The sequence below is a fragment of the Protopterus annectens genome, chromosome 2.part0 (assembly GCF_019279795.1).
Source record: "Protopterus annectens isolate FY-2018-M chromosome 2.part0, PAN1.0, whole genome shotgun sequence".
Taxonomy (NCBI): Eukaryota; Metazoa; Chordata; order Ceratodontiformes; family Protopteridae; genus Protopterus; species Protopterus annectens.
The window spans coordinates 1302933054-1302958238 of NC_056728.1; the positions used below are offsets into that span (position 1 = coordinate 1302933054).

Here is a 25185-nt window from a genome sequence, read left to right on the forward strand (position 1 = left end):
GGGATATCCAGCAAAATGATGGATGGACTGCATGAGAGAAGACCTGAGACAGTCAAGCATGATTGTCAAAGAAGGTAGGAGAGTGGTACTGAATTGAGACAGGCAGTAATAGCTGAAGCAGTGCCCTAAAAGGGGACTAGTGAACAGGCAGTAATAGTTTAAGCAGCACCTAAAAGGGGACTAGTGATGATGAGGAGGAAGAAAGAGAGGAGAAGTTGGGGAAGCACCGCACTGTGATGCCCATAGTTCCAGATAAAATCCCAAAATAAAATACTATGCACTGCTTCTAAAACTAGCTCTGAAATGGGCTATATGATGGTCAAATGGAATATTTTTAGTGATAGCAAACTACAGTTAACATTGCAAAAAGATCTGTTTAGTCAAACTGAAATCCAAATGATCATGTCACCTTTATGAGTCTGAGTCCAATGTCAATTTTGTAGTGAATACTTATGAATATGTTAAATACTTTCATTGTGGGCCTTCAAAGTAGCTGCATCTAGAATCTCTAATATTATTCCTCCCCTTTATAAAACGGAAGAAAAAAAAGGCGGCACACACTCTCAGTTGCATGCCATTGATTGCTCAAAGCAAATTTTACCAAGGTATTCCAAAAGATTAAAGGGGTTCCTAACTGTGTATTCACAGTACACTGAAATCTAAAAGCCAGACAGGTTTCCCCTCATTGACCCCAATGATGTCTCAGATGTTGAAATGGATGAGAAGTAAACCAAGTTTTCCTGTGAAACACATCCAAATGTACGCATTGAGACTAACCATGTGGTCTCTTTTCCTCCTTACTCACAAAGTCTGGTGCGAGTACTTATTACCAATCACACTTTACACAAATATGCAATATAGCACTACAATTAAACTGAAAATTATACATCTCCATAACACAACAATTACGGCTGGTGTACCTTCATTAATAAAATTATATATTTTGTATAAACACTTGACCTTAATTAGACTGCATTGTCTTTGGTCAATGATGCAGATTCTTACTACGTCTAAAATGCATTGACAGAGATGGCACTCCAGTATATACTTAAAAAAGTCAAAAGTAAAACATACAAAATCTACCACCAACGTAACTTCCCTTCATATCATACCTACTCCAAAATATTAGCTTGCAAAAACTAAAATATTTCAAATGCTAACCGTGCTCTCCTCCTCATTTATAAGTAATACATGACTGAAATAATGTTCAACTAATTTTATTTCGACAAAAACTATAGTGAAATTCAGCTGTGCCAGTCATGGAGTATTCCCCCTACCATGTTTAGCTAATTACCTAGTGTACATGCAATATTTATAAGCTACAGTTATCTGGAGATAACTCCATGCTCCATACTAAGCTATCACCATATTATATTACCTGTTCCCTACTTTTTTCACTGTTTTTCAAATCATGAAACAGGACAGCATCCTTATATTCAAAGAAGCCTCTAACAGCTTTACTTTTGTTAGACTTGCACATATTGACAATTGCAAATTTACTTAGTAATAGAATGTCATTTACGTTGCGTAATAAACTGTGTGCCAAGGTCCCCCCCGCCTTGAGAGAGATGGGAAGTTGAATGTCCAAAGGCAGATGAAGGTGTCTTCGGCAGATAGAGATGAGGACTACTGTACTTTTGTAGAACTGGATATTGTGAGACTTGTAGAGGGTGGTAAGCAGGAGATTATATACACACTGATTTTCATATGTAGGGATATGGCTATACAGTATCAGGATTCAAGAGTTAGGTAGCTGGTGCCTTTATAGCAGTGTTTGAGTTTTACTAGCATTATGGTGATCGTGGCATCAACATATGAGTGAAAGGTGACATGATGGTCTTGAAGCATCCCAAGTTATTTATAAGAGTTGGTGGGTGAGATAATGTTAACCTAGACATCATAAAAATAAATTGGGGAACTAAAAGTCAGGCTTTCTGGGTTGACAAAAAGCATGGTTTGTGTTTTATCAGTACTAAGTACAAGGTTAATAGTATACAGCCAAAAGAGAGGACTGAGCTGAGCTGAGTTTGTAGTCATGTTTAATTGAGTGACTGTTCAACCGTCTTTGAGTGAAATGAGGTTTCCAGCATGTGGTATAAAGGTTATAATCGCCTGAGGGAAGGCTAGTAATGAACAACGGGGAAAGACTGGGGGCAAATATGCAGCCTAGGGGTGCCCACATTTTTAGAATAGAAGTATTAAAGTAAGAGAAAACGTAGAAGACAGAAACATGATTGGTTAGCTAGCTGTTGACCTAATTGAATTATTGCTGGGACAGGCCAAGAACTAAGAGTTTAGTGAGTAGGAGGGAGTGGCTGACTAGATCAAAGGCACATTTCAATAGAGCAAACAGAGCATCAGTGAGCAGATCTCTGTGCATACTGGAAAATATTAAATAGCTGACCATAAACACTGACAGTTTATGCTAAATAGAGGCATGAAACCATGCTGAGAAGTACTAAGGATAAGGAACATGTGGATATGTTTGCAAAATTGCTTATAAACCAGTTACTTTTTTAGTTTGCCATTATTTTTGCTAAGTGAGGTAGAATTGCAATGGGTCTAAAGTGAACAGGCTGTGCAGGAGAACGGACCATAGCAATGGTGATAATTGTAGAAGTTTCCCAATCATCTGGCATAACTCGAGTTTTTTTTTTGTTTGTTTTTTTATTGTGAGGTTGAAAATGAAGGAGAAAGGATATAAAGTATGAGTGGATTCCTTTCTGAGAAATTCAGCATAGAGGGCAATACAGTCAGCATGATAATTGCTAGTGGCAACATATTTAAGGCTGTAGATCAGATTGGCAGAGGATGATTTGAAATCAAACACATCAAAGTCATCTGGGGTTTCGCTGTAGTCAGCTGCTGGAAGACAGGATGTGGGCTGAGTAATACAAGATTGGCTAGAAGGTTGTGGGGATTGGTACTATGGGTAAAGAGAAATCAGTAAAGGTGTCTGCAGAAATGGTTGCAGAGAGGTAATTTTTTTGGGGACATTTCTTAAACTAATGGTTAAGGTGTTTGCCTTACAAACACAAGGTGCAGGGTTTGAGTCTCACAAGGGATAATTGGCTAAACTTAAAATGGCTCACAAGGGCAGTTAGCTTAGTACTAACCTATGAAACTATGATAGGTTTAAACACCTTCCACTAGAGGCTGGATTGCTGACAACATGGTTTTGTTCTGTTTTAAAGAAAAGAAAAGAACTTTAGGTGTTGTAGCTGTGCTGCAGGTTTCACTTTTAAAGTACAGGAAGTGAATATGATAGCTATAATTATTACTAGCTTTCAAAAGATGCCAGAGTCTGAGATACTTTTTCAGGCAATTTGGCAGTTTTTGAGGTCAGGAGTGAACCAAAGGCATGGATAACGACAGAAATACCTTCAAGTCATAACATAAAAGATACTTTGTATTGATAAGAACAGGATGTTGAAGAGGCTGAGAGCATCACCGAAGTCTGAGACAGAGTAAAGGAGAAACCAGTAGATCGTAATGAGGTGAGGTTTAGGAAGGTTTCCTTTAGATCGTGGAAATAAATTTCAAAGTGTAAAGACTGTTAGAAATTCTAGTATGCCTGAAAGATCAGCATGAGAGTTTAAGACAGTGGTCAAGAACGGAGTCAGGGTTTTATTTTCCATACCTGGACACAGAGTGTAAAATATGGATACATCATAAAGTGCAGGCAGCTACATTCTGACCAGCATTTGCCATGATGGGAAGGAGAAAATCCAAATGCAACTGGTAATTTACAAGTGTTGTCAGGTACAGAATCAATATCATCATTGTTTATTCAACCACTATTAGACTTATTCATTGATAAAGAAAATGAATCATATACAAAACCCCAGATATAAAAGTCTGTCAGACACAGAGACTTGAAATATGTGCCTATATTGTGACTAATTATCTAAATGTTGTTGTGTCTTTCGGCTTTTCCCAGTTAGGGGTCGCCACAGCAGAACTCCGGTCCACTAATGATTGGCAGTAGATTTTTACGTGCCAAGTTGCCGGCCCTGATGTGTGCACAACCTTCAACGAAGGTACGCCCTCTCACGCATGTCTCCACACAGAAGACACTCTAGCTGAGAATCGAACAGGACAACGTCTTACTGTGATGCGACAATGCTACCTCAGCACCACCACCATAGTGTGACTAATTATCTAAATAAACTCTGAAATTATGCAAAAAATTTATTAAATCATTTTGTAGCACAACACTGCACTTGTAAAGCACTGGCTGTGTAGCACAAAGCTGTGGCAGATGTGATATGCAAACAGTGCACCTAGATGTTCAGCACACTAGTCACCAGCTGCCATGGTAGATTTGCAGTTTACAAAAATATAGACACAAATGTAAGATAATGTCAAAACTCCTCTAACATCACTGCTAGGAACTTTATTCTGGGTCTTCCTACTGCATTAAGCATAATAATTGTTGCTGCCAGACTGTTGGAATTAGAGCAATTTTTAGCTTTAATAGACAGCATCCATTCTGAAACATACCAAGTCCAAATACATATACTGACCAATTGCTACCACTATCATAGGTTCCATTGGACAAGGTGGAGGAAGAAACATTTACCTATAATTTGAAGGACCTAAGCACATCGATATCTTCCAGTTACATTTTGTCTTCAAAAAGGTCTGCTTTTAATAAATGAGTGATTAAGTGACTAACCAGTTTCCATTTTTCTAACAAACTTGACCTGCTGAGAGAAGAAACCAGTTCTTCAGTGGCATTTCAGATACACAAAAACACAATGGAAACATTAAGGAAATCATAAACAAGATTTCATCTCAGACTCCAAGAGCATGCAGTCCAAAGCATGACCATACTGAGAAGACACAGAACTAATGCAACACCCAATGTCTCCAGGTTGGGATTGAAATCCTGACCATTCTTTGAGCAACCATTATTATGAAGCCATTAGTTGTAAGCCATTTGGTGAAAGTAGATGACATCTGCTGCACAATACAGTACAGAAAGGTGAAGGCTATACATTGTTCACTAACTTGGTTGTGCACATGGGTTTCATTACTTCTATCGAGAAACAACTTTGGGGTTTACATCAACTCATTTAAATGATATAAGGTCCTAGTTATACTTGCAAAGGTATCTATGTCTTACTAGGTCTTACTTGGTTAAAAAAATAAAAATCAATTTCCTGAGCAAACTTTCTACATGTTTTTTAGTGTGTCTGTAAAGAAGAGTCTACTGGTTACATTATGACTGCTGTGTTCAGCTGCACATTCTGAATATCAAAGCCAACATGCCATGCAACTCACTGGGTATAGGTTAGTTGTAATGTCTTTCCTCTCCTTTGTATTACCTTATCAGGCAGTTTGCCATAGACAGCCAAGATAAAATGTGCATTTATAGAACTGTACAAAATTCCTTCCTAGACAGCTGTCTGTAGCCTAGGTTAGATGAACTCATACAATTAGTGCTTATTCCCCGCTGACTTACAACTGCTTAACACCAAGTGAATGAAAAGAGTCACTTTTCCTTGCTTATTGACTTAGTTTGGCAGGTTGTCTCTATCCAATCCTTATGTAACTTCAGAGCATCGTCTGTAATTTCTGGTCTGAAAAAACAACTAGAACCACATTGAGAGCCCTTCTCTCCACTTCATCACGGCAGGCTTCCTACTGTGAGCTTACATTGTTGCTAGCAGTTAATGTGCAGAGGGAAATACTTCATCATGGCAGGCTTCCTACTGTGAGCTTACATTGTTGCTAGCAGTTAATGTGCAGAGGGAAATATTTCATCATGGCAGGCTTCCTACTGCGAGCTTACATTGTTGTTAGCAGTTAATGTGCAGAGGGAAATACTTCATCATGGCAGGCTTCCTACTGTGAGCTTACATTGTTGCTAGCAGTTAATGTGCAGAGGGAAATACTTCATCATGGCAGGCTTCCTACTGTGAGCTTACATTGTTGCTAGCAGTTAATGTGCAGAGGGAAATACTTCATCATGGCAGGCTTCCTACTGTGAGCTTACATTGTTGCTAGCAGTTAATGTGCAGAGGGAAATACTTCATCATGGCAGGCTTCCTACTGTGAGCTTACATTGTTGCTAGCAGTTAATGTGCAGAGGGAAATAGCAAAGGATGAGACTGACTTTATTCAAAAGACAGTGGCACTCGAGTCACACCATCTCATCACCAGTCACACTTCATTTCATGGTGCAGTGTTTAACGAGAAAACAGAGACATGCTAGTCAAAACCTCCCTGACCGATACAACCTCAAAGGAATGAATACCTGGCATACTGAGACTACCTGATGTGCAGATCATAAACTATTCCCAGAATTTGATCCTCTCACAACGGCTCTTATGATGAAAAGCAAAATAAAAGAAAAATGGTATGAAGAAGTATGTATGTATGTGCTTTACAACCTGAAATGTTTTTTTCATGCACAAGCAACATATTTCTGTCACTTATCAAAAGTAATCTGAAATTATCATTTTACAGATATGTATAGACATTGAAAGCCGGCACTGAAACATTTAACCTTATTATTATGGTTTTCACACTAAACCTAGATCATTTTATCCAAAGTACTGCTGTTTTTGTAAATCCCACAAATGAATGCTTACCTAAGAAAATGCACATCGGTAATCTCTTTTAAGCAAAGCCAGCAGAAGAGGCAGCCGCAGACTGTACAGTTCATGCGATTACAGCTTCCATCGTTGATCTTCATGATATAGGCGCCACATCTGGGACAGACTTTAATTTCCTCAGCTTCTTAGGGGGAAACACAAGCAGACCAAAGGTAAAATATGTATACCGAACTGACACATTCTAGTAGACTTAACTTCATCACAAGTTTCCCTAGAGGTCATACTTCCCAATTCAGCATGCTTCATCCTTCTTAAACCCTAGTGAGTTTAAAAGGGCAATGACATATATGGCATTTAGCATAGTTATAAGCAATTCTATTTTCAAAGATGATACCCAGACTTCTAAAAGATTAACATAACTACATCTTAGAAACACTGATGAGAGAAACTATGATTTTGAATGTTTCTCCATTATGGACAGCTTTCTCTTACCATTTTTAGTGTTTAAGAGTTTTAGTTAATTACAGTTTATGTACAAAATAGTAAGGTAATTAATGCCTAGCTGATATTAAGAAAAATTTGCATAAAACACCCCAGAAATTAATTCTTTAGTACTTTCAACAAAATTTCATAAAACAAAAACCTATGTAAATCCTTTAAGCAGAGTTTACTTCTTACAGCATTTAGTTTGATGAAAACAATAAAGACCTGATTTCTGTCATTTTTATATGAGTATTTCTTCATGGAATTCTTAGCTGGTTTAGTTGGTTTGTATTGGAGGGGATTCATAAAGGTCACCATGTGGCTACCTTTTGGTATCTATAGACAGCCTTACCACTGTGCTTTTGCATGAAGATGTGCAGCAGCATGGGATGTCTCAATGACCATGTCGCATATGCTAATAAAGCAGTCTGGGGGAGAGGCATATGATAATTACCCCCCCCCCCCCCCACACACACACACACACACACACAGAAAATGTATCTATACTCTGAGCAATTCATATGATAATTACCCCCCCTGCAGAAAATGTATCTACACTCTGAGAAATTCATATGATAATTACCCCCCCCCCCCCCCCCGCAGAAAATGTATCTACACTCTGAGCAATTCAGGGAACCACTCAACCTTGTAGATTAGCGTGGCCGTTCCTTCCATTTCATGCTAGTCTGTTAGTGTTCATCCAATGAGGTAGAGACAAATGCTGGGGAATTTAGTTGTGAGGCGGTGTTAGGAGGTGTGTCCATGAGTGGTTGCATATGTGAGTGTATGTGTCAGTGTGTGTGTGTCTGTCTGGGAGACAGCCATTGGGTAGTCAGGGTGTAACTAAGGCAGGTGGGTGTTTGAGTGTGTGTGGGTGAATGGATGACTGTGAGTTCAGATGGCTTGGGACAGGGCTGTTTTGTGAGTGTGCATGTGTAGGGTTGGGATAGCTGCCATACCCCCACACACCCCCTAGACTGTCTCCAACATTGGGTGTGGGGAACACTAACCACCAGGTATTACTCTTAATTTGCATGCCCTAATGGCACTTTAATAGTGTGAGGATCATGGCAAAACACTAGCCGCCAAGGATAACCCTAATTCCAGAATCTAAACAACTGTAGTTATTCTTCTTCTTGTGTGATATAGCTGTATATCTCTTAGTGTTGACCCCAGTTGTAGTGAAATCCTTTGTCTGGAGGCCTTGTCTGTTTTTTTAGTGGCAGAAAGTTTACAGAACTAGTTTCATCCGGCCAAAGTATTCCTGCATCTGTATTGTTTTATAACTGGTTTGGTTTCTGTCCTGTGTTTTAAATCAGATATACCTGTTGCTCAGGCTGCTGCAGAGAGACTGACCTGCTGCCAGCTGTGATATTGAGAAAAGATAAGAGTTTATTCTCATTTTTTGTCTGCATTTTGATTTAATATCTCTGTAATCTGTACAACAGTTTTTCCTCACCCACCCTCCCAGTTCTTGTTTTGGTCTTTTTGTCTTGGTGGCTTTGAGTTGCCCGCCCCTGGTATTAAGTCGATACTGGACACTCCCACCCAGTCACATTATATCAGCTCATTTTACCGTTAATAGTGAGAACCTAGCAAAGGCCCACCCCTTTAACCTCTGCATATTGAATTATCTCATTATCTTCTGCCGCTTCACTTTCTACAAAAAAAAAAAAAAAAAAAAAAATGTTCCCTACATTTCTTGGAACTAGTGTAGCCCAGATGCAGACTTGCTGTATCCGGGACTTTTCTATGCTAGCGGTGCTCTTCAATTTTTTCCCTCAGATCTGCTAGTTCTCTGCTCTTCTGCACTTGTATTAGCCTATTAGTCTAGCACTTTAAACTACGCCCAGTGCCAGAAAGACTGCTCTTCAAACTTTCCCCTAGAACTAGCTGATTTGTCAGCAGTAGCACTAAAATCTGAATCCCTGTGACTAGCACTTGCTCTAGTACCTGCTGGAAAGCACTAGGAAGCCTTAAACTGATACAAGCACTCGACTCTCCTTGTTAATAAGGAGAAATTAATCATAGGCACTAAACAGCCTATAATTGCAAAGTACCTTGCTAAGGTAAGGGAAAATAGCTTTTGTACTTTACAAAAGAAACACCGAACCATGCATGTCCAAAGGTCAGCTTCCGGTGATTTCTTCTGTCCACCTGGTGAATCAGGCCATACTGGGGCAATGCAGCAATTTCCTCATGAACACAGACAACATTCCTACTACCCAACACTACAAACTGCAAGAGATGCACTTACATAACCAAACTAGAAGCAAAGCTCTCTCCACCCAAGATTGTACTAGACAGTCAAGAGGAGAAGGTTAACACCTGCACTACACCTTAAGCAACACATAGCCCTTCAAAACTCACGCCTCCAACATCCACACATAGTAACACTAAACCCACTTATGCAGAGGCCCTTAACCTTAACCTGCCCAAGCAACAAGGCCCTCTGAAGCTGAAATGCAAATAAACACCAGTCACAACCAAAATGTCACATAGCTCACAACACCAGTGTGCCACCCAGCAACAGCCCCTAAGGGAAGACAACTTGCCCAACACTTTAGTCACAGGTGACTCTATAGTCAGGCACACTGATGTCCCACTCACCAGGCTGAACAAGGAGAAAATTACAGTCAGCTGCCTGTCAGGTGCCAGGATCCACCACATCATGCATGCACTCAAGTCACTCCACAACAAGTACAAATATGACTCTGTCATTGTCCATGTAGGAGTGAATTACCTCCCTGGACTACATGAAAAGAGACATGGAAGAGCTCTCAGATCATGTGGCCCAGGCAGGTATGACCCTAGCCCTGAGTAGCATCCTGCCTTTGCCCAGAATGATACCACAGTATAAGGACAAAATGATTGACTTCAACAATTGGCTAAGTTTCTGGTGTCATTCAAAGGGGATCCAGAATCTGTCTGCCTGGGATGACATCATCAACAGACCACAATGCTTTGCCAGAGATGGTCTGCACCTGTTGCCCCTGGGATTCAGGTTACTGGCTAAGGCTCTTGCCACCCCTATAGTGCCTTTTTTAAGGAAAGGCTCAAAGGACAAAACCACCACCGTAACAGATACAACAATGCAAAATCTGAAGGTAATGCTACTCAATGCTAGAAGTCTAAACCTCAAAATGCACTCTCTCAAGGCACTTCTAAAAATGGAGAACATTGATATCTGTGCAGTAACTGAGACCTGGTTCAAGGCTCCTGAGAGCACCCCTGCAATACCAAGCTACAACTCTTACCACACTTTTCAGCCACCAAACCAGGACCGAAACACTAAAGGCGGAGGAGTGTCCATATTCACCAAGGATATTCACACCTCCAGGTTAGTTGCCCAAAACAATGCATCTGAAATTCTATAGGTACAACTAATACTAGGTACGACTGCAATCCAAATTTTAGCTTGCTACAGATCCCTCACCATGCCCCAAGATTCTCACTACACCTGTTTAAATATACTGGAAAATATTCAGATACAACCAAACACCCTAATACTGGGTGATTTCAACTACCCTGCCATTAATTGGGAAAACTATTCGGGCGCCAACACCTTAGCCCAATGGTTCTTGGAATTTATAAACTCCAGTGCTCTGGATCAACTAATCCAAAGTCCCACCAGGGGCTCAAATATCCTAGACCTAGTCATTACCAACATGGAAGATCGATGCTCCATGCCACTGGTCACCCCCTCGTTGGTCAGGTCTGACCATAAGCTAATCACTCTTGACATCCACATCTCACCCCCACCCCCAGTAGGGAAACCTCCTTAAAAAACTTCCCCAAAGCTAACTTCATGCTACTCAAGTCAGAACTGGCAAACTTCATGACACCCATGCAGACAGGAACTGAAAGTTCGACCGCTGAATCCTACACTAAAGAACTGTATGAGCACATCCACTCATGCATGAATCATGCCATTCCAAATAGAACCAAGATCCTCTCCTCCAAAAAAAAGAAGCCAATCTGGTGGTCCCCTGCCATAAACAAAGAACAGAAGGAAGAAACTGTTACAGAAAAGAGGAAAATCCCAGGATGCAAAATACTCCCTTACCAGCCTCAGTAAGAAGCTGAGATCCCTCATAAAATCCTCAAAAAATAGTTACGAAAATAAAATTGCCAAAGATTCCAAGGACAACCACAAGGCATTCTATAGTTATGTCAAGAATCTAAATGGCAATGCTCAGATCTGTTCTGAGCTACAACAGAATGGCATTAAATATACTGATCCCAAGGATGTTGCCAATATCCTGGCAGATCGATTCAGTACCAACTTCACCCCCCTCTCACCCCCTAAATGGCCCAGCTCAATGCCAAAAGATTGCCAAATTCCGGTAATCATGGCCACACAGGTAAAAAACCCACTCTACAAAGCTAAGAATACAGCATCCATGGGACCAGAAGACATCCTGGGCTGTGTACTACATGAACTACAAAATGAACTGGCACCTCACCTTAGTGTCATGTTTCATCATAGCCTCACCTCAGGTTTCATGCCCAATTAGTGGCTCACAGCTACAGTTATCCCACTCCAGAAGGAGGGATCCACCTTGGATCCCGGGAACTATTGTCCCATCAGTCTTTCGAACCAGATATGCAAAGCCATGGAATGCATTATCATGGAACTTATAAACAAAGACATTGGCAACCTTCAAACGTTGGACCCCACCCAGTTTGGTTTTGTAAAGGGCCGATCTTGTCTCCTCAACCTGATTGACTTCTTCAAATCAGTATCCAGAGCTGTGGATGAGGGCAAGGTGGCCCACACAGCCTATCTGGACCTTGCCAAGGCCTTCGACAAAATCCCCCACTCTGGAATCATAGATAAACTTACTAAGCTGGGCATTAATCCCTATGTCACTCAATGGGTTGCCAACTGGCTTACTGACAGAACCCATACTGTAAAAGTAGTCGACTCAAAATCCAGCTCCAGACAAGTGACAAGTGGAGCACCTCAAGGTTCAGTCCTGGGACTGCTCTTGTTTGGCATCTACTTCTCTGAAGTGCAGGCCAGCACTAAGGGACTCTGGCTAACAAAGTTCACAGATGACTGCAAACTGGGAGCCATTATTGAATCCGCAAATGATGTGGATATTCTATAAAAGGGCCTTACAGAAACAGATGACTGGTGTCAGAGCCATGGGCTCAAACTCAATTTCAAGAAATGTATAGTTATCTCCTTTGGGAAAAACCATGTACCCATGAATTACCACATAAGTGGCAGTACACTAAACACTGAAAGTGTGATAAGGGACTTAGGAACACAAGTGGACAGTGGTCTCACCTTCGATAACCACATCACCACAACAGTCAGGAAATCCTTCTATGTGGCACACCTCATCATTACAGGCTTTTCATCCAGAAAAAAGGAGGTCATTGTCTCACTGTACTCATCCCTCATTAGACCCATTGTAGAGTACAATGCCCCGTTTGGTATGTACCTCACAAGACATCTGCAACAACTGGAAAGGCCACAGAAATACCTCACTAAAAGAATCACAAGCCCAAAGCAGATGCCCTATGCTGACCTTCTAAAAAAACTTCAGCTATACTCTGTCGCATATCACCTGCTCAGAGGCGATCTCTGCTTAACATACAAGGCCATGTCAAACCCAGAGCTGCTGGACATGCTACACTTAAAGAAATCAAAATCCCTCAGAGCCACACACTCCAGGGATCTAAACATGGTCATCACAATGAACAAAACATGCTGGAGGGATAGGTTCTTGACCCAGAGACTCCTCATACTCTGGAATAGACTGCCCATACATGTCAAGCTGAGTGCCTCTTTGGCCCTCTTCAAAAAGAACCTTGATGATTGTATGGGAGATAGGAAATTCACCCCAGGATCACGTCAATCACCCTGTTAGACAGGGGACCAGGGAAGTAATAGCCTAGGGCAGATAGCCTAGTACCAACCTATGAACCTATGAACCTATGAACATAAACAGAATAGGGATCAGGGGTGAGTGGATCAATAGACACTTGGGATATTCCATATAGCATGCCTTAAAGGCACATATTTAAATAAAGGATACAGGGAATATCTATATCTGATTTAAATGACTAGACAGCAGGGAAAAGCAATGTGCCTGAAAAAGTGCAAAACAGACCTCAAACGTCATACCCCTCAACTACAACAGAGGATATGAGAACTCTGCACTGCTATTAAACATCAGGGACTGCTCATTAAAATATATATAAAAGGGGGAGGGGTGCCTTAGCTTACAAAATGTAGTCGCCACAGTTAATTGCCACAGGAAATCTTATCTGTACTTTGCAGAAGTTAACTGTGATTTACAGACATTCAAATTACACAATAATGAGGTCTTTCCTCACTATAGGTAAAGTGTTTATGAACCCTAAAATACTGCATCTTGGTAATAGGGCCTTTTTACCCATGGGCCTTACACTGCACATGTGGTAGGGATCTTAATGAATCTCTAGAATGGTTCTTTGGTTCAATTTGCTTTTTTCACTTGTGCCAAGATGATCAACTAAAACAATGATAGGGAATGCAATGGTCAGACTATTAAGCAGTTACAAATTAAATTCACTACCACAGTTGACAAAACTGTCACAGAGGACTGCCATTAAAAAGATGGGAACAATTCGATTTATATTACTTTTACTTACTTAAGTTACACTACAGGGAGGAAATACTATTTTTAATAAGAAGAACAGTATACCAAAATGGTAATTGGAAATAATTTCATTTCATCGTAAAAACAGTTTCATATGGCAAATTTATCTTATGTGAAAGGCACAAATTTTTACTCCTACATATGAATTCTTAAGCACACACAGACACACCTAATACATACACACACACACACACACACACACACACACACACACACACACACACACATACACACACACACACACTCGCATAGGAATGTGCACGCACACATACAGGTGCACGCAAACGTGTAAACACACACACTCACACACACGCACACACACACACACACACACACACACACACACACACACACACACACACACACACACACACACACACACACACACACACACAATAACCCCTACAGTGAATGTTTGCAGACAGAAAAACAACAAAAACAATAATGTACAGTTAGATATGATTGCACTGACATTTATCATGTTCTTTAGGTATTTTAAAGTCTACAAATGAACTAAAATCCCAGACTGGTCAATTAGAATTTTAGCACACTTGTTTTAATGTTATTCTTTTAAAACAAGTAATAAAAAGGGGAAACTCTCTAAGGCTCCTATACACCAAAATAACAAGCCTTAACCACCTACACACACTTATCACAGCGCTTACATCTGCATCTTCTACACCTACCTCCAGGAAGAAGAGTCATCATAGTTGTGTACATCCACCAGTAAAATTCTCAGAGCTTGCAGCCATACATGCAATAATGTTCTAGTTATGGGTAACTCCTCTCACCAGCCTTGACTAGAATGAAATCACAGCTGGTTCTCTCATACTAAAATTCATGATGTGACAAAAGCCCTTTGATGTCTACATTCCCCTAAATATGACTATAACCTTGTGGTTATCCACATAAGGATAAATTACCTTAGATAGTCTACCTTAAGAATGAAGCAGAGAGACACGATTGAGCTCTCCATGCATGTGTACAAGGCAGGAAATATACTAGTTTGGGTATCATGCTATCACCAAGACTGGTGCTACAGTTTAAGAGTAAGATAGCTGATATGAAAAATTGGCTGGTTGAATAGCATTATTTCAGAGGTATGTACTATGTGTTATAGAGACAATGGTTGGTAGGCCTACTTGCTCACCACGGACAGCATGCCGTTGAACATATCCATATTTCTCCCTGTTCCTGTTCCTTGACTACATCCATATCAGCTTAAGAAAACATGGTTCTAGTGTTCTGACACCATTCCATCTACATCTAGGTTCAGCATTTATCACTAATTTAGACCCACTAGGACCTGTTGTGTCATATCCATTTTTATCTGTAATCCCTTTGTCTTATAGCAGTTCCCACATGACAGCAGTCAAGACGTTCTTGAAGTCATGGTCACTTTAAACAAAACAAAGTATAATTTTATTGCTAATAATAGGCCCCCATCCACATTTCTTGCTGATCATTAAATAAACCTAAATCAATTGGAAAATATTCCCAGATGACCATGCCAGCAATCTGATCTACATATCTACATGTACGTGTGTGTGTGTGTGTGTGTGTGTGTGTGTGTGTGTGTGTGTGTGTGTGTGTGTGTGTGTGTGTGTGTGTGTGTGTGTGTATGCATGCACATGTGTGTGAATGTGGGCATCTATGCAGTTGCCATCCGTTGGAAGACTTACTAATTCATGAGCTGCTCCCATTCTAAAACTAATGATATTACTACCTATGCTTACACAGGAAAGGCACTGCACAGGGATGCTTGTTACATTAGGTTTGGAACCACTGACTTATATAATAAGAACTAGCAGGACAAATAGAGGGAAAGTAGGAAGTTAAACAGGAACTAGAAGAAATTTAACAGAAATCAACAGAAAAAAAGCGAAGGTCATGAAGAAAATTATGCTATGGGTTTAGATAATTGCTTTATTTGTAACTACAATGACTCCAATGTCGACAAAATCTTTATTAAAATATCAGTGGAGAGCTTACATTTTGTTCCTGCCAAACCCATGAATTTGTAGGATAAAATCCAGGAACTTATCTGTTAGGAACCTTCACTTACATTTGTTTTTCATAAACAGACCTGGTGAAGTTTCCACGGACTCTGGTGTTAAATGACGTTCTACTTTCAATCCTCCTCTCCATCCCTACCTGATAATGTATGAAAGGATGTGTGAAGTTAATTTAATGGAATGGCTTGTCCAGTATGGTAAGAAAAATACATTTTTCAATTTAGACATAAAACTGCTTCGCAGATATCCATCCAAAGGATTACAAATTTATGCAGCCAGCAAATAGGGTGGGTTGGTTAGCGTTAACACATTTGATTATAGAGCTAAGCTGTTCAAATATTTATATGATGAAGCTTTTTATTTATCTTCATCTGTTAATGAAATTAATATAATATGCCAAACATTAACATTTATTTAAATTACTTATTATGTAATGGTATTTTTGGATACATTTTTTGGTGGTTCATCAAACTGTATTTCACCAACATATTTGGCATTCCAAAAGTACATCAAAAAATTGTTTCCCCTTACAGACCAATTATTCCACCTGTGGAGTCTGGAGTCCAAGAACAAATGACAGGGGATTTATGTTGATAAAAATTAGAGGAATTTTTTCTTCTATTTCCACATTCATTAAAAGACTCTTGGGACTTTATAGAAAAGAAAAAAAAATCAGGGGTACTGTAAATCATGACAACTTGTTACTGGTTAAATCAGATATCAAAGACATTTTCACATCCATTCCACAAGATTTAGTGTTGGAATAGTTCAAATAGAGTTTTATACTTTTTAAACATCTGATAGCTACTGATATTAATTTATTATGTGGATTAATGGAATATAACATTTTAAAACTTTGTTTTGTTTTGAGGGAGAATTTTTAGACAAATTACCAGAGTAGCAATGGAGGCATCTTGTGCCCCAACATTTTCAAAACTGACTTTATGTCGTTGGGAAACCAAGTGGGTTTTATAATGAAGGATATGAATAATGTGTAGCTTTACACGTGACGTTTAGACGGTATTTTATGGGATGGAACACAAGATCTATTAACTTCATCTTCTGAAAAACGTAATTGTATGACAAATTTTTTAATTACTTTTTGCTCTTCACAAATGCATATTAGTTATCTAGATGTGTGTTTCTGCGAAGGCAAAAATGCAGGAAATGGGAGTTTTCTAACAATTATCTTTATTTTTGGAGCTCGCATCCAAAATGGCAAAATAAAAATTTTGTTAAGGGACAATTAAGCTTTCGAAGATTGTTTTGGATGATCAAATATTTTAAATGTAGTTGACATTATTTGTAATATGTTAAGGGAAAGATGCTAGCCAAGTATATTTTTAAATTCTACTGTTGACAAAAGTATGCCTTTTTTACCTATTTTGTGATCTGATATTTGTTGTGGAAAAATCCTATTCTAGTGTTAGTCAAAGAATTAAAAAAAAAACATTTCTCAAGCAATGGTTTTGTCTTACAATTCAAATTGTACTTAGTAAAAAAATTATTTTAAATAATTTGTAATTTGCATTTCATTCTGAACAGTTTTTACAGGTAGTTCAAACTCAATCATGTTTTAAGTTAAAGAATAATAAGAATTTAAATATTGTTATGGAAAAGAAAACTACACATATCCATTTAAAACTATGAGCAAATGTGGAAGTGGTAACTATTGCCATTACATACACGAGGGACCATATTCTACTATATCTGGCTGAAACTACCCTTTGAGTAGAATATTTTAACTACAGGAGTACAGAAGTAGTGTATGTTGTTTCTGCTTCTCTTGTGATGTATTGTATGTGGGCAAGACAGAAAGAGAGTTAAACAGGAGAAATTACAGGCATTTATACAGTGTTTTTAAGCCAGATGTAAATAATACCCTTTATAAGCATTCATTGTTTTGCAAGGAGATTAAACATATTTTTTTCATTTTGGAAAAGTAACTGCAACTTCTGCAAGTGGTTGAAGAGAGCATTCAGTTGAATGCCATCTACCCCTAGTGTTTAAATAACTCTTTAGGTAGTATTTTAAATATAATATAAGTACCACACAATTTTAATGTTAACTTAGTTTTTTTGGGATGTTCACATTGCCTGATTCAAATATTTAAATGGGGTTCATTTAATGTAGATTTCAAATAAGGTATTCTTATATTTAAGTGTTTTGCTTTGCTAACTTTTCTATGGACATTACATTGAATCGTCTTTTTTAAATTGCTTTTAAAATCCTTTTTACAAAAGGTGGGATTTTAACTCATGACTTCAATCATAGGAACTAGTTATTATTTAAAAGACTGATTGTAATTTATTTACCATTCTGATGAAGTCCAGTATATGAAGGCACTCTAAAAATCTTTTCGAAAACTAGTTCTTTGGGTATTAGCAGGGGATGCTTTCAACTTCCCATGTGAAGATTTCAGTGCCAATTTTTTATTTTCTTCCAAGTTTATCCACAGTGCTGATTGTTTTTAGCTCTAAAGTTAATAGCTGATCTACTCCAACAATCTTAATTTTCTACTTTGTATTGATTACTTCTCTAAGCATCCATAAGTTATTCAGCATAAAGATTCTAGAGCTATATCAGTGATCAGTGTTCTCAAATCAAACTTCTGGAAATGCGATATTCTGCAAGAAGTCATGTCAGACAATGTTAACAGTTTAAAAACAAAACAGTCTGAAACATTTTTCTAAAGTGTAGGAATTTTAGCATGCTATGTCAAGTTCAAGGTATTCAAGTCTGATGAGCAACTGAGCATGAGATTCAAACTGTGGAAGATATTTTCAAAAATGTACTGTATTAAAATAAACAAACTGATGTTTAGCATTACTGGAGTACAGAAAATGCCCTTATAATCAACATCTCAATTGCTGATGAGAAGAATGATTATAAAAACGTTTTTTGCATCATGTTTCACTACTAGTATTAAAAAGCAGGATGCAGCAGATCAATGGAAGCAATATTATAACTTAAGATGCACAAATGTGTTTTTTTGTTGTTGTTTTAATTAAAGAAAGGACAAAGGGACCGAATGCTATCGAATCACAGATATTCCGGATACAGACAACAATGACAGCATGAAACTCAAATTCAAGAATTACATGTTGCAAGGAGGTGAAATGCAACTGCTCTAATCAGATATAAGCAAGATACCAGTAGTCATATGTTTTTGTCATGCGTTATACTGCTTATCAGGAGATATACTTACTCTGCAGTACAGTGACCTCAAAGACAGAAAAATAACGTAAGGGGATGGGACAAATCCAATTGCATGGTGGAAAGTGGGGCTAATCCCTGCATAAAAATACTTATTTTTATTTTTTTTATTTGCTTATATTGCAATAAGCTTAAGTATATGTTTTCTAAGTTAATGTATGCCCAGACATGTACAATATGAAATTTTTTTCTTAATCTTTTATCATCCAAGTTCAGTTCTTCCGAAGAGTCATACTAGATCCCGGAGAATTACATTAAAGCAAAGTTTCAGTATACACACAAAATCAAGAGAAGCCATTGCCTCCCATCCTTAGCTACATGGTTAGACATCTGTCAGTTCCTAAGGAGCATAAAGGGATACTTAAAATATAAAAGGGTGTTAAAATATAGACGGATGATTCGTGGAAAAGGAATAGCTAAGATGGGATCCATTTCCAAGAAGACAACAATGAAAACTGGATATTGTACATTACATGATGTGTACAGTAACTTTAAGTATTATTCAATAGATAAGAGCCAAAATAAGAGGAGAGATCACTGAAAATGTATAAGTATCAGAAACATTGACCTGAATGAAAAGAAAAAGGAAGGAAGAATATGAGGAGACTAGATTAAAGACTGGAAATCTGCAGCTAGGGGGAGTCATTTGGCTGAAAATAATAATGAAAATCTAGAGTAGGTTCATGGGAAAATGGAAGAAGATACCAAAGATGGAAGAGACTAATCTATGCATGTTCATTAAAAATAAAAGAGGATGATATAAAGAAGGATTTAATGAAAAGACATTAAAGAAATTATCTTTAATTATTAACAGAAAGAAAACGGGAAGAGGCACAGATCAGATGTAACAACAACAACATGGAGATATAGGGTGATATTCATAGTCCTATTTTTGCAAGGGAAATGTGTGAAACATGCCTTCATGCCCATATGGAAATGCTGTAAATAGGAAAGAGTAAGGCTGCTGTTCCCATATATAGTCTGAGAAGAAATGCCAACACAAACTATGCAGAGCCGAAACTGTATGAAGTCATCTACAAAGAATGCAGGTATGCACATATCTTTGGCACATATTTGTGCAACTGCTGCATTCTTTATTGATCTTTTGTGATGCAAGTTTATGTTTTTTTGAGGAGTAAATTCCTGAGCAACCTTGAATATTTTCAGCAATCGTTGATGAGGAGGAAGGTACCTTGGTACAGTGCAGAAAATAAGCTAATAACAGGGTTTCTTGTGCCATGAGAAAGATTAGGTGGAATGTAATTCCACATAGTACCACAGGTGGTGGGTCTTCCACTGTCCACAGTTTAACACCTAATGAGGAGTGTAGATCAGAGGGTGTGCATGTATGTACTTTAAAAAACATTGCCAGATGTAGCATGTGCATATAAATACTAAGCATGTGCAGGCAGCAGTGCCATTTTGAGACAACAGCCAGAGTATTAACATGTACGAATGCAGCAGTCAGTCTTTTTATAAGTTTATTTAAGTTTAAGTTACAAAGCCTCATTTCTGATGTGTTTGTGTGTAATAAAGCTGCTTGAACAAAACCCACGAATGTTCGTCTGCTTTATCCTGACCAGACGACCAACATGGTGTCAGAACAGGGATCAACAGAGCTGCTCCTTTGAGCCATGAGGTGCAGCATTGAAGGTGAAGGCAAATCAAGCAGGCTGAGAGAAATGGAGCACAGACAAATGAAAAAAGGACAGAAAGAAGCTAAAGGTAAAGGAAACTGCACTAATGATTTATTTGGCAAAGAAAATTAAACGTCGCATTTATAAGGCACAAAACGCATTATTAATCAAACGAGTAGCACAAAAATATTATTAAGTAAATGAAAGGCACAAACCACATTATTAATTAAACAAAATGTTCGAAACCATGATATTTCATAAAACTAGCAAAACTATTCATAATGGGCTCAGAATTATCTTTGATTTGCATAATGAGCATGTTTAAAGTAAAAGAAGCATAAGATAAACATATTGAACATGTTAAGAGATTAAAAGGCATAATGAGTACAATAAAAGGGCAAAATTAAGCTTAAAAGGCAAGGCAACCACATGTTTTTTAGTAAAAGACAGTGTCTGGGCACAAACTACTAATTCACATTAACTAGAATTGTTCAAAGTGTCACAGAGTGTGCAAAGTGTTTGCAGAGTGTGTGCTTTATTACATTGCAATTATTTCAAAGAGTTTGCTGTGTGCAAAGTACATTTATATTGCAAAGTGCAGTCAAAGTACAGTCATTTTGTAAAGTTTCTTGTGCTGTGCATTTATTCGCAGAGACCTGCCATTTCAGAGTATTTCTTACACTGATAAAGAGTGGTTTCATAAATACAGTGTTTTCAAAGTGGTCTTGTACTATGGGGACTTATTTGGCAAAGTGCAGTTGTTTCAAAGAGTTTGTTGTGCTATTGGGAATACTTACAAGTACTGGCATAAAGTTTTGGCATATATATTTGTGTGTATGTTCATACATATTTCAAGCACCTTCACTACTGTGGGTTGATATGGCAAAGGCATTTTGCAGACCAAGTACACTTATGTTTGATCATAATATAGCAGAGAATTGGAGAGTATTCAAGCAGGAATACGATATTTTCATACAAGCAGCTTTTTCTGACAAAGATGCACATACAAGGGCATTCATTTTTCTTAACTTATCTGGGTCAGAAGCTATTGAGAGACAGCATTCATTTGTGTATGCACCAGAAGTATATGCAGGAGAAGGGGCACACCATCATATTGTGGTGTCAGCTGAATCAAGGGAAGACCCTGAGTGCTTTAAATGTAAATTTAGAGAAATGTGTAACCCCCAGACAAATGCTACATTAGAGAGGCAGTTATTTTATACAAGAGACCAAGAGCCAGGTGAAACTTTTGCAGCTTATATCACTGACTTGAGAAACAAAGCTAAAACTTGCAGATTTGGTGACTAGAAGGATGAGTTAATAAAGGACAGGCTTGTGTGTGGTATTAATAGTGCTGCAGTGAGAAAGATTTTGCTTCATGACAGTTATTTAACGTTAAGTAAAGCCATAGAGATTTGTCAAATTCATGAGCTCACAGAAAGGCACACAAGCATGCTTGCAAGTGATAAGAGCATGGTTTCACCAGCCTCTAGAGCAAACGTAGACAGAATGCAACACGTGACAAGCATGAACAGGCCTAAGCACATGGCAGCAGCCACCCCCTGTGGGCACCCCTGGGACATCCCAGAGCTTTCTAGCAAGATCCAAGATTAGTTCAGTTAAAGGAGCATGCTCAGTACAGTATAAGAGTGAGTCAGCAAAACCTCTCATTATTAGCTGTCGTAACTGTGGTGCCAAACATAAGTCTAAAAGAGAAAAGTGCTTAGCATTTGGCCAGCAATGCCACAAGTGTAAAAAATTTAATCATTTTCAAAAGTTTTGTAAATCAAACAAAATTTGGACTTTCCCAGAAAACAAATGTTAAATAAAATAAATAAATCAAGGAAGCATCATTCATTTATTAAGAAAGGTCACTCAAAAAAGCAGGTTGATCATATAGAAAGCTGCAACCCTACTTTCTATGTAGATGGTGTATCAGTATTCAGTGAGAAGGTTAATGCAGTAGATTTACTGGCAAAGAATGAAATGTTTTGTACTGTCCTGATCAATAGTAAACCAACAGATCTCAAAGTAGACACTGGTTCAAAGTGTAATGTAATGTCTGCAGAAGCATTTACTAAAGTGAGAGCTGATGAGCAACTTAATTTGGGCAATTGTGCAAAGCTTGTTGCTTGTGGAGGTGAGGAAATTCAAACCAAAGGCTCAGTAGTGCTTCATGCTGTTCAGCTGGGGAACAGTTACAGCCTGCAATTCTATGTAGTCCAAAGACCTGTGTAGTCATTATTAGGTCTCAGAGACAGTTTGAGAATGAAACTGCTTTCTTTTAACAAAGAAGTACATCATATAAACACATGTCCCATTTCCAGCTTCAGTAATGCTATTTTCACAGAGTACGCTGATGTGTTTGATGACAAGCTAGGCAAACTTCCAGTTGCGTACTCCATGAAGTTAGAATCAGAGGTCAGTCCAGTGGTCAGACCAGCAAGAAGAGTTCCAATAGCTATGCAGGACAAAGTCAAGGTCCAGTTAGACAAACAGATCTCAAAGTAGACACTGGTTCAAAGTGTAATGTAATGTCTGCAGAAGCATTTACTAAAGTGAGAGCTGATGAGCAACTTAATTTGGGCAATTGTGCAAAGCTTGTTGCTTGTGGAGGTGAGGAAATTCAAACCAAAGGCTCAGTAGTGCTTCATGCTGTTCAGCTGGGGAACAGTTACAGCCTGCAATTCTATGTAGTCCAAAGACCTGTGTAGTCATTATTAGGTCTCAGAGACAGTTTGAGAATGAAACTGCTTTCTTTTAACAAAGAAGTACATCATATAAACACATGTCCCATTTCCAGTTTCAGTAATGCTATTTTCACAGAGTACGCTGATGTGTTTGATGACAAGCTAGGCAAACTTCCAGTTGCGTACTCCATGAAGTTAGAATCAGAGGTCAGTCCAGTGGTCAGACCAGCAAGAAGAGTTCCAATAGCTATGCAGGACAAAGTCAAGGTCCAGTTAGACAAAATGGTGCAGCAAGGTGTGATTTGTCCAGTCATAGAACCAACTGAGTGGGTATCGTCAGCTGCTCATAAGAAAAATTCAGATGAAATCAGAATATGCATTGACCCAATAGACTTAAACAAGGCATTAAAAAGACCTCATCATACTATGCGTACAGTCAAGGAGATTGCAATCCTTATGCCAAATTCCACTGTTTTTTCTGTCGTAGATGCAAAAAGTTAATTTTGGCAAGTAATTCTTGATTGCAAATGTTCACTACTGACTACATTCAGTCCTCCATTTGATAGATACAGATTCCTCAGGATGCCTTTTGGAATAAATTCTGACAGTGAAGTCTTTCAACATGCAATGCAGCAAATATTTTCAGGCTACCCGTGTGCAATAATCATTGATGGTTTACTAGTTGGTGGTAATGATGAAGCAGAGCATGGCAGAAACCTCAGGAAAGTTCTAGGCGGAGCACGCAAAGTGAATTTAAAGCTCAATCCTCTAAAGTGCAAATTCAGACTACCAGAAATTACTTATGTACAGTAGGTTATTTGTTTACCAGTACAGGCTTATGTCCAGATCATTCCAAGCAAGCAGCCATTCTTGAGATGTCATATCCAAGCCTTACAGTGTTTTCTTGGCATGGTTAACTATTTGGGAAAATTTATTCCTGACTTTAGTGAATTATCAGCACCTTTAAGAAAGCTGACATGCAAAAATATTTCCTGGTCATGGTAAGAACAATACCAGAGGGCATTTGATAACCTCAAACAGCAAATTGCCTACATTAAGGTACTATGATGTCCACAAACCAATAGTTCTTTCCTGTGATTCTTCAAAGTTGGCACAGTTATTCTTCAAGAGGGCAAACCTGTTGCCTGTGCATCTAGAACTCTTACCCAAACAGAGATGCAGTATGCTCGAATTGAGAAGGAACTTTTGACAGTTGTGTTCGCATATTCCAAGTCCCATGATTATATTTATGGATGAGCAATCCAGATAGAAACTGACCATCGACATCTAGTTATTATTTTCAAGAAGCCTATGCATTCCACTCCAGCAAGACTACAAAGAATGATACTGAAATTGTAAATGTATAATTTCAAAATTGTCTATACAAAGGGTAAACTTCTTTAAATGGCTGATACCTTATCTAGATCATTTAGAAATACCAAGGAACAGATTGAAATAGACAGTTTTGACTTTGATGTCATGGAAGTGCATAATTTTTGTACCACAAGACTTGATGAGCTACGTGATCATACAAAGACTGATCCAATTTTGCAAAAGGTTAACCACTACATCAATGTAGGATGGCCATCAAAGCACTTCAGTGTACCACCAGAAGTATAACCTTAATTTCCATACAGAGATGAGATGCTGATGGAAGATGGTATCATTTTCAAAGGTCACAAAGTTGTTGTTCCTACTTCCTTACAGTGTGAGTACATTCAGATTTTGCATCATGGCCACCCAGATTCTGATTCTACCAAAAGAAGGGCGAGAGAACTAGTATTTTGGCCTTCTCTAGCAAAATACATTGATAAAGTGCTTTCTTCTTGTTCAGTGTGCAACAGTACTAAGCCGCATTTGCAAAAAGAGCCACTTTAGCCAAGCCAAATTCATTAACTACCTTGGTCAACAGTAGCAACTGATGT

General features: G+C 38.5%; 1 protein-coding gene across 5 annotated transcripts in view; it reads right to left on the reverse strand.

Annotated features, from left to right (window-relative positions):
• LOC122793456 (E3 ubiquitin-protein ligase RNF19A-like) overlaps nt 1–25185 on the reverse strand; it is an 862167-nt gene that overhangs the window by 298587 nt on the left and 538395 nt on the right. For 4 of the 5 annotated variants that reach the window (XM_044061482.1, XM_044061481.1, XM_044061480.1 and 1 more), the window contains one exon: nt 6600–6747. In XM_044061482.1, the coding sequence (XP_043917417.1) occupies nt 6600–6747 (148 nt within the window). The remainder of the gene's footprint in view (nt 1–6599; nt 6748–25185) is intronic. The other variant, XM_044061484.1, reaches the window with a different exon arrangement.